Raw genomic sequence first — 10,681 nt, 5'->3', positions numbered from 1 at the left:
TAACCCCAAAGCAATACTTGCTCTTGAATGATGCTTACCAAAACCAGTTTGTACTTGTAGATAGAGAATATGTCCAACCTATGCCCAAGCTTTGGCTGGAGCCAAATATTTCACTATAGTGTTTAATATCTTTAGCTTTTAAGTCATAAGTATGTACCTTTGAGAAAGCTCATATGTTTGAAGTTTTTAGTTCTGCTATCTTTGCTTAAATTATATGTATTATTGTCTTTGTTTTAAAAATATCAATATTAGGATAGAATAAGTCCAAGCACCTACTAACATCTTCATAGATAACCTAGTTTTATTTTCACAAAAGCTCTAGTAAAATAGGAGGGTCCTATTAAATATCTTCTATGCAATAGTGTATAATTTGATAATTTGGTATAATTATAGAATGAAAAAAGAACATGATAGATACTTAGCACCTAATCAAAAAAGAGTCAGTTGGTATCCCAAAGGAGATTTTTGGTCACTTCAAACAGAAAGATGGCTTCCCTAACTCAAATAAACCTTCATCCTAAGGCTGAGTAATCCAGAATCAGATACTGAAGCTGATAGCTAAATGTACATAAGTTCATTTGTTGTTAGAAGATGGTAAAGAAGCAGCTATTAAAAAAACTACCTTTTTTTCTCCTCCTTTTCTAGGAGGAAATGAATTCTAAAAGAAAAATGCGATTGTTGATTTTACTTTCTTTATTGCTGATATTGACTGAGCATCATTTCAGGTAAATATACAGTCCTGATGAATCATTGTCTTGAATGATTGGCAGAGTTGATCAAAATGGCTGAATTTTATCCAAAAAAAATTAAAATAGTTCCTAAATTAACCAGAAATCATGTCTTCTTTGGTGAATATAAATATTAATTCTTTCTTTTCAACATTCAGGAAGTATCTACCTGTCGTATTCTTAGTGTAGGCCCTGTTCTAGGCAGTAGAAAGCAGTAATAACTCTTAGTTACCTTTCTCTTGGAGCTTTACATTTAGGTGGAGGTCAATGAACATAACATGAAGTGTATCTTATAATGTTAGGGATGTCAGTTGTTTTAATATTGTGAAGGAAGAAATAAAACAAGAGAATAGTTTTGGCCTATTTAAGATAAAATTTTAACTTACATCAAAATTTGATCTAGTGTGAATAAGAATGAAAGCACCTGCTAGGCAGATATGGCTGGAATAAAAATTTGTTATACCTGATAAAATTTCCTCACACTAAAGATTCAATGTGTGTGTGTGTGTGTGTGTGAACAATGAAAAGGGTGGCATTGATTGAGATGCATTGTACTAAAAAATAGTTATGCTGAATTGAAACCCCTTTGTACAACTACTTAAAGATAATGAAAATTCAAATTCTTACCTACTCTAGTGCCTTATTTTTGTGGTCATTTTTCCTTCCCATCCTCCCTCCCTTCCTCCCTTCCTCCCTTCTTCCCTTCCTTGCTTGCTTGCTTCTTTCCTTTCTTCCTTTCCTTCCTTTCTTCTGAGACAAGCTCTCACCGTGAAGCTCAGGCTGGCCTCAATCTCTATCTCAGCCTTTTACATGTTGGAATTACAGGCGTGAGCCACCATGCCCAGCTTCTCTTGGTCTTTGTAAGGAACACAATGTTATGAATGTTAGTTGAGAAGCAGCTATATTGTGGGAGCTAATATCTTTTCAAATTAACCTTATTGCTTTAATATAGTCTGTATGGTTTTTGTCCTTCAGGGGTATTGTATATTAATTATAATAGTATTGAAGTCATATTTTTGAAGGTAATAAAGGTCTACCTCATTTGGAAAAAGTAATAGACCATAAACTGGTAACAGGCATGGATTTTGTCATATATTCAGTAACTATAGCATTATTCCTGGCAAAATAGTTTGATATGGTTAACAAATTGAATTTAAACTCTAGACATATTTTCCAAATTTAAAACTAAAATAACTTTTTTCATTTATCCAAAGTATAAAGAATCACCTACGGAAGATGTATGCCTGCTGGTAAGAGTCTGTTCTATAAATACTGTAAAAAACTATTAGGAGAAATTGGCTGGAGCCAACTGGGTTCTCATTGTATTGATGTAAAACATTGTTCCGGAATTTGCTATAATTTAAGTATTCCTGTATAAGATAATATTTTTCTTTTGATTTTAATAGCGCCCAGTAGCCAACTTACTCATCGTGTGTAGGATCTCAAGATTAGTGAAAGTAACCCTCAAAAGAATAATTTTTTTTTTTTTACAATATCAGCATTTGTCATTTTTTAAGTGAAGGTAGGCACAGGAAGTTCTAATTCCCCAGTGCTTTCCTGGGGAATCTCATAATGAAATATCTTTGGTGAAGACACTTCTGAAAATAGAAAAGAATGAACTTATTATTTTTTTCATGTTATTTCAAAATAAAATTATAGATCAGAGGAAGCTGAAAAGAGATCATGCATCCTTTTTAACCAACTTTTGCCTATTTTGTCTCCAATAATCTTACATGATTATAATAATGATAATCAAAATCAGGAAACTGACATTAAGTCAAGATCTTTTACCCTCAGTTGAGTCCTGGCCTAGAAAGTGTTAAGGCCCTGAGCCAAATCTGCAGAACGGCCAAAAATAAAAATAAAAACTAAGTATTTTTTCAGTTGTATTCTTCTCTTGAGAATGAATGTTCTTTTTAAAATAGTCTCACTTGTCCTTGAAGCTGGCTTTGACCATTTGTTTTCTCTTTTTTCAAAATGATTTCTACTATCCTATTTCCAGTTTCATTGATCTTTCCTCTGTCCTCTCCATTTTGCTGTTGAGTCTTTTCACAGAGTTATTCTTTCAAATTTTATCTTCTAAAATTTGTATTTGCTACTACTTCGTATCTTCTAAAACTTTGGTCAGTTTTTTTTTTTTGTTTCTTTGCTAAGGTTTTCTATTTGTTTCATATGTTCCAAGTGTGTTTATAGTTGCTCACTGAAAAAATTTTTTTACAATGATTTCTTTAAAGTACTAGTAAAGTGAGATCATTCTAATACACGTTGTAAGAACATGTGCATAATTTACCTTTCTACATCTACATTGAGATCCTCCTGCACATTTGGGGTGTGAGGTTGTGCCATTCTAGATTTTGTTTAAGTCCTGTGTTTTCTCAGTACTCTCTGACACTGCCACAAAAAAAAGGGGGCTGGTGTCATCTCATCACTGTCAGTTAATGGTGAAACATGAGGTCTCTATTCTAACTCCATCAAAATCAGGAATGGAGTAGGGGGGCGGATACTTGGTTACTTTGTTACTGAAGAGTGGAGATGAAAAGTCAGAATTGACTTCTGTGTTGCCACAGAAAATTGGCCTGAATTGCTGAGTACTGATTAAAGTTCTGCCTTCCTCTAGATGAGTAGAGTGAAGGCCAGTTTTTTTGTAGTATTAGGCTGCAGTGGTATGGTTAGGGTCTAAAAGTCTTCTGTTTTGCTGTGTTGCCCCTTTCCTGCCTTTAACTGCAAAGAGTAGCTTTTTCTTGAGGCTCTTTCAGTGTCTGTGTTAATCAGCATTTCTGGTTCCTGGCTTTTCCAGTAATCATTTTGGGTTATGTGAATCCAGTGCTATATCAATCTCTTAAGTCCTGGAGCTTCTAACCAATTTGTCTTCTCTCAACCATTCAGAACATTGCTTTATATACAATGTCGGGATTTTTTTTTTTTTTTGTCAGTCATGGGGCTTGAACTCTGGGCCTGGGCGCTGTCCCTCAGCTCTTCAGCTCAAGGCAAGCGCTCTACCACTTGAGCTACAGCGCCACTTCTGGTTTTCTGGTGGTTTATTGGAGATAGGAGTCTCACGGTCTCTCTTGCCCGGGCTGGCTTTGAACCGCGATACTCAGATCTCAGCCTCCTGAGTAGCTAGGATTACAGGCATGAGCCACCAGCGCCTGGCTAAATGTCGGGATTTTTGACTATACTCATCAGAGTACATCATAAAGGAATGAAGAATAAGAAAAACTAGGGCTATCTCATCTTTCCAGAAATGCAAGTTTGTTTAAAGGTATTCTTTTTTGTTGTTGTTTTGCTGGTCCTAGAGCTTGCACTCAAGGTCTGGGTGCTCTCCCTGAGCTTTTCTCCTCAAAGCTAGTACTCTATCACTTGAACCCACAGCTTCACTTCCAGCTCTTTGGTAGTTAATTGGAGATAAGTGTCTCACAGACTTTCCTGCCCAGCCTGGCTTTGAACTGTGATCCTTAGATCATGAGCCACTGGTGCCCAGGTAAAGTCATTCTTACTTTGCAAAACATTCCAGGTTTATAAAAGGAAAATTGACTAATAATATTGTTACCAGAATGTACAGCAAAACTTCTGGTAGGCTGTGGAGGGTGGCACACACCTATTAATCCCAGCATTCAGAAACCTGAGACAAGATGATCACAAATTGGAGTCCTGTCTAGATGACATAATGAGGTTTTTATGAAAAGAAAGAAAACAAGAGAGAGAGAGAGAAGGAAGGAAGGAAGGAAGAAATAAGGGAAAGAAAGAAAGGAAAGAGATAAAGGAGAGAAGAAAGGAAGGGAAGGAGGAAGGGAGAAAGGGAAAGAGGAAGAGGAGAAGAGAAAGAGAAAAAAAGGACAGAAAGAAAAGAAAGGAAGAAAAAGAAAGAAAGGAAGAAAGAAACCCTCTGTACATCACCTTTACAATTAAAAAAGACGAAGAAATTGAAAAAAAGAGAAAGAAAAGAAAAAAAATCCTAGGTAGATTCTATCTTAAAATGAAAATCAAAGATACATGGACCTTTATTCCCAACTTATTAATTCAATGCGTAACTGAGTACCTATCACATAGCAAGCCACTGATGACTGGTAGAAGTTAATGAAATCTTCACATTGTCTAAAATTTTTTTATTTAGTTGTGAGGCCTGAACTCAGGGCCTGGGCACCATCCCTCAGCTCTTCAGCTCAAGACGAGCGCTCTACCTCTTGAGTCACAGCACACTGGCATTTTCTGCTTATGTGGTACTCATGCACGCAAGGCAAGCACTCGACCACTGAGCTACCTTCCCAGCCCAGTGAATACAGATCTTTCTGTATGATCTGTTACTTTAAAATTATATCTGCCCCACCATCACCAATTCTTCTCTATCTTCTGGCCTTTGGGCATGACCTCTTTATCATATTGTCCTTTCTGGAGTAGTCTTTATCCTCTCAAATCCAATTTAAATATTTCTTCTCTAAGGGGTTTCCCTGAACCTCAGATTTCTGTTGGGTAACTCATTTATGTGTTCCCGCAGAACTCTATTCTGTGTAGCACTTTCACTCCATACTGTAATTATCTCTTTTAATTGTTTTTCCTGCTATTCTATAAGCTTCTTGTTCATAGTCATAAAAACAGCTCTTAACTGTCCCTGCGGTACTATAGAAGTTCAACAGATATTTATTTGAGTGAGTGGATTGCTCTTAATGTGATTTTTCTCTTTGGACCTAGGAATGATCAAGTGGAAGAACCCCAGCTCTCAGCCTGGTTTAATTCTAAGTAAGAACAAAAAATTCTGTTCACGAGTAATACAACTCTATTTGAAGAAGATTATTTTTTTCTAGGACCAATAGTTTTTACTGTTAAGGTGTTTGTTTTTTTTCCCAGTCATGGCATTTGAACTCTGGGGCTGGGTCTGTCCCTGAGCTCTTCAGCTCAAGGCTAGCACTCTACCACTTGAGACACAGCACCACTTCCAGCTTTTTCTGTTTATATGGTACTGAGGAATTGAACCCAGGGCTTCATGCATGCTAGGCAAGCACTCTACCATGAGCCACATTATAGACTTAGAGTCTGCTCATTAAAACTTAGTTAAGACTTCCAATATGAAATATGTCACACTCTTATCTTATTTCATATTCTTGGCAACATTAATCAGAAAAAATGTCACTAGCAATAACTTGAAGATGCCATTGACTCCTGATTTTTAAAAAAATTGTTATAATGAATATATTGATCATACAAATACATGAGTTTCACTGTGACACTTCATACATGCATATAGCCTTAATATCCTCAGTTAACAGTGACATTCAGGGGAGGTTTGTTATTTTCAGTGTTATATATGCCGTGTTATGCTTTATATCTTTATTTATTTCTTAATTGGTTTTATTTTTTTTCATTTACAATTGGGGACTATTATAAGCAGTTCTACAACAAATATCTCTGTATGTAGTTTTTACATAAGTGTGCAGAATTATTTATAGGATAAATTCCTAGGATGGAGTCATCAGTTAAAAAAGTATGATGGCTCATACTTGTAATCCTGGCTTCTTGAGAGGCAGGGATAGGGAAGATGACAGTTGGAGGCCAGCCTGAGCACACAGTGAAATTTCCATCTTAATCAGTTAGCCAGGTATGGTAGCACAGGCCGACCAATCCACCTATGTGGGAGGCATAAGTAGAATGATTATGGTCTAAGTCCACCTGTGCATAAAATGGAAGATACAAAGGAAAAACTGTGACAAGTAAAGAGGTATAGAGCACCTCGTAGTAATCATAAAGCTCTGAGTTCAACCTCTAGTACTGAAAAATAGAGGAAGGAGGGAAGGATGGAAGGAAGGGAGGAAGGGAGGGAGGGAGGAAAAGAGAGAGGGAAAGAACATTTTAAAAGGATTTTAATTTTGATTCAGATTGTTAACTTGCCCTTATTTATACTACTTATTTTCTAATTTATTGTGGGAAAATGTTAGCAATATTATACTTTGTTATTTTTTATTTTATCTTATTATTTTGTTATTTTACTTACTTACTTGTTATTATTAGTCCAGTAGTTTCAAAATGTATAATTGGAAAAACTATTGATTAAAATAGTTCAATTATCTTTTCATTTCCCGAACTGAGTTTGAACATCATTTTGTATTTGTTATTCACTTATATGTAATCATCTTTGGATGTTATTTCCCATTTGTGGGGAGGTTGTTTGGTGGTACTAGGGTTTGAATTCAGGATTTCACATTTGCTAGGCAGGTGAGCCACACCTTCAGCTTTTTTGGGGGGGCGGGGGAGTCCGGTCATGGGGCCTGAACTCTGGGCCTGGGCACTGTCCCTCAGCTCTTCAGCTCAAGGCTAGCACTCTACCACTTGAGCCACAGCGCCACTTCCGGCTTTTTTCTTTTTGCTTATGTGGTGCTGAGGAATCAAACCCAGGGCCTCATGCATGCAAGGCAAGCGCTCTACCACTGAGCCACCTTCCCAGCCCACCTTCAGCTTTTTTGTGCACTGATTTTTGGGTGTTTTGTTTTGTTTTGTTTTGTTGGTCGTGGGGCTTGAACTCTGGGCCTGGGTGCTGTCCCTCAGCTCTTCAGCTCAAGGCTAGCACTCTACCACTTGAGCCACAGCGCTACTTCCTGCACTGTTATTTTTAAGATAACTTGCTTCCTGCCCAGGCATGTGTTTGGACTATCATCTGCCTATTTTAGGCTTCCATAGCTGGAATAACAGGCATTTGACACCACACCCAGCTTCTTTCCATTGAACGCAGTCTTGTAGATTTTTCTGCTTGAACTGGCTTCAAACCAGTCCTCTGTTCTGTTTTCTACATAGTTTAGAATGACAAGCATACACCCAGTATACCCAACTACAGGTTGGGAAGGGTCATAAGAACTTTTCTGTCCAAGCTTGATGTCAAACCACAATCCTCCAGTTCTCAACCTCCCAAGTAGGCAGGATTATAGGCATGACCCACTGTTTCTTGGCTATATTTATGTTTTTGATGGACTTTGGGTATACCGAATTAGATAATCATCAATCTGTCTCTTTGCTTCTTTATATGAGAAGCAAGATAATAGTAAGGCTTTCCTTATAAGTCACTGCAAGGATTAAATGAGTTATGTAAACCAACACTGAACCCGACACATAGTAAGTTCTCTATAATCATTATATCACTTGCATAATTTCTACTGCCATAATAAAATACCTGCTCAATTTGTTTCTTCTTTGCTCAATAGAATGCGTCCTGATGTTATAACAAGAACTGACTGGTTTGCTCCAGTCATATGGGAAGGAACTTACAATAGACAAGTCCTAGAAAACTATTACAAGAAGCTGAATATTACAATAGGCTTGGTTGTATTTGCTCCGGAACAGTAGGTGCTCCTAATATTTGTCTTTTTTTATTTTAGTGAGAATTTATGGACTTTTTATGTCAAAAGAATAATTCACAATTAACCCTAGTAATGAGTTCTGGCTATCATGGAGTGGTTATTTTCTTCTGCCTTAGCTCAGTCCTGAACACTACTTTTACATTTAGCTTTCTTGCTTCACAACAAATGCTATGGCACTTCTCAGGTCCTCAAACATACGATCTTCTCCTATACTAACCAAAATAGTTATTTATAGAGCCAGATTTTCTGCCCTCACCTTCTTTACTATCATTAACATGTATGTTAATCGGCATGTTAATGACATATTCTCTACTGATTAATTTCATCAAAGTATTTTTTCTGTTTTTTCATATTTCAGATTTGTAGATCACTACATGAAAAAGTTTCTACAATCTGCTGATAAGCACTTTATGGTTGGATTTAATGTTATCTTTTACATCTTTTTTGATGGCAAAACCAAGCTTCCTTACATAGAGATGAGTCTTCTTCGAACATTCAAGCTATTTCCTCTAGTCAATGAAAGCATAGATCAAGACATTAGTATCAGAACCATGAAGAACTTCAACACACACCTCGTGGACAAAATTCAGTATGAAGTTGATTTTCTCTTCATTATGGCTGTAAACCAGATCTTCAAGAATGATTTCGGGGTAGAAGCCCTGGGAAAGTCTGTAGCTCAACTCCATGCATGGTGGTATTTTAAAACTATTAATGAATTTCCTTATGAGAGAAGACATAAATCAGCAGCTTTCATCCCCTTTGAACAGGGAGATTTCTATTACCATAAAGCCATTTTTGGTGGCACACCCCAGGAAATTTTAGTCTTCTTTACACAGTGTATAAAAGGAATTAAAAGTGACACCAGAAGAAAAATTAACAGCCTGTATGAAAGCCATCTAAACAAATATTTTTTTGTCAACAAACCCACTAAGCTGTTATCACCAGAATATAATTGGGACCCTAAATTTAAAACTCCTCCACAAATTAAACATGTTAATATAGCATGGCAGTCAGAAATAATTTGATGATTATACCATTAGGCTTATGGACTAACAAGTAAATTACAATATTTTCTTGAATGCAAAATTTGGGAAACTTTTCAGTTTTTAGAAACTTTCAAAAATGTATAATCTTCTAAAATAAATTGTTTTTATTGTAATTTGGGACCATTTAATCTTACCTAGTTTGAATAAAATAATGAATGAATGAGACGTCTTTAACTTCCATTTCTTGCATGGGAAGCAGGAGCTGTTTCTCTTATTTTTTTTATTCCTTCTAACTTTAATCCTGTTATATTAAAACAAATCCTTGCTAAAACTTTAATAAATAACTAAATGGATAATAGTTTAATGTGATGTCATTACTTGTATAATGTAATGTCATGTGTATTTTAAATAATGTGGCAGTACTTCATAAAAATGATTTTTATGAAAAATATGTGCACACACAGTTCAGGAAACACATGTGCACACACACACACATATATATATATACATGTAATATTAGTACACATATATCATGTGAAAGGGATATGTGTAAAGAAAATAATATTCAGCAACTTGTTCGTTAGATATTTACCACGATTTATAGCGTTGGGATATATATAGCTTGTGATTAATCTCATTCAATATTTAATCCATCTCGTATGTGATTGAACTTAGATGAATTAAGACATTCTACCAACTATGCATTTTTTATGGTCACAAAGAGAGGTGTGAAGTTCATATTTTTAAATGGTACATAGGATTCATATTTTTCAAACAAATATTTATTGAACTCTTGGAGGCGCTCTAGGCTCTTCTGGGTACAATCCCAGGTAGGGAAGTGTTACAACACTATTTTTCCTCAGTGGTGCTGTGGCTCAGGTGGTAGAGTGCTCGCCTTGAGCTGAAGAGCTGAGGAACAGCGCCCAGGCCCAGAGTTCAAGCCCTATGACCACCAAAAAAAAAAGAAAGAAAGAAAAAGGGTTCTCTGACTATTTTTCCTCAAGGACTATCAAGGAAGAGAAAACCATGTATAAATATTTACCTGGCAAATTTTAAAGTCCCCAGATTAACCAGAGAAAAGACATAGCTAAAATGTTGTCGTGATTCAGAAAGGAGAGAAATCACTCATGTAAGAATGTGTAATCCTCTCAATTATGTCGTCATTTCACAAATTTAACGAGGCATTATAGCATAGTTATACAAACCAAAGCTTCTAAAGTCAAAGCCAATTGTTTTTACTTACTTTTATGGGAGAAAAATCTGAGATTTAATAAGTACTCTTTAAATGCTATTACTGGCAATTATCTCTAAACTTTTAAGGAATAATGATGATGACGATGGCAGGCAGATCTTTTTTTTTGGGGAGGGGGGTCCCGTCATGGGGCCTGAACTCTGGGCCTGGGCGTTGTCCCTCAGCTCTTCAGCTCAAGGCTAGCGCTCTACCACTTGAGCCACAGTGCCACTTCTGGCTTTTTTTTTCTTTTTGCTTATGGGGTGTTGAGGAATTGAACCCAGGCCCTCATGCATGCAAGGCAAGTGCTCTACCACTGAGCCACCCTCCCAGCCCTATGAACATTTCATATTAGAAACCTCATCCACAATATCAGAAAGTTGAACAATTATG

At 36.4% G+C, this 10,681-nt stretch overlaps 1 protein-coding gene across 1 annotated transcript; it reads left to right on the top strand.

The window, feature by feature from the left end:
- The first annotated feature begins 651 nt into the window (after positions 1 to 651).
- LOC122107065 (N-acetyllactosaminide alpha-1,3-galactosyltransferase-like 1) lies at positions 652 to 9,096 on the top strand. Its single transcript, XM_042678652.1, has 5 exons — positions 652 to 725; positions 1,943 to 1,978; positions 5,418 to 5,465; positions 7,916 to 8,053; positions 8,430 to 9,096. The coding sequence occupies exons 1-5, from the start codon at positions 652 to 654 to the stop codon at positions 9,094 to 9,096; spliced, it is 963 nt and encodes a 320-aa protein (XP_042534586.1).
- Positions 9,097 to 10,681: the final 1,585 nt, after the last annotated feature.

The sequence above is a fragment of the Dipodomys spectabilis genome, unplaced genomic scaffold (assembly GCF_019054845.1).
Source record: "Dipodomys spectabilis isolate Male_0828 unplaced genomic scaffold, ASM1905484v1 ptg000046l, whole genome shotgun sequence".
Classification (NCBI taxonomy): Eukaryota; Metazoa; Chordata; class Mammalia; order Rodentia; family Heteromyidae; genus Dipodomys; species Dipodomys spectabilis.
Note: the sequence above shows the minus strand (reverse complement) of the source record. Positions and strands in the feature narration are given on the sequence as shown.

Coding starts and splice junctions, on each gene's coding strand:
- LOC122107065 (XM_042678652.1), top strand. CDS start 652: ATGAATTCTAAAAGAAAAATGCGATTGTTGATTTTACTTTCTTTATTG. Junction 726..1,942: donor TTGACTGAGCATCATTTCAG/GTAAATATACAG, acceptor ATTTATCCAAAG/TATAAAGAATCACCTACGGA. Junction 8,054..8,429: donor GTTGTATTTGCTCCGGAACA/GTAGGTGCTCCT, acceptor TTCATATTTCAG/ATTTGTAGATCACTACATGA.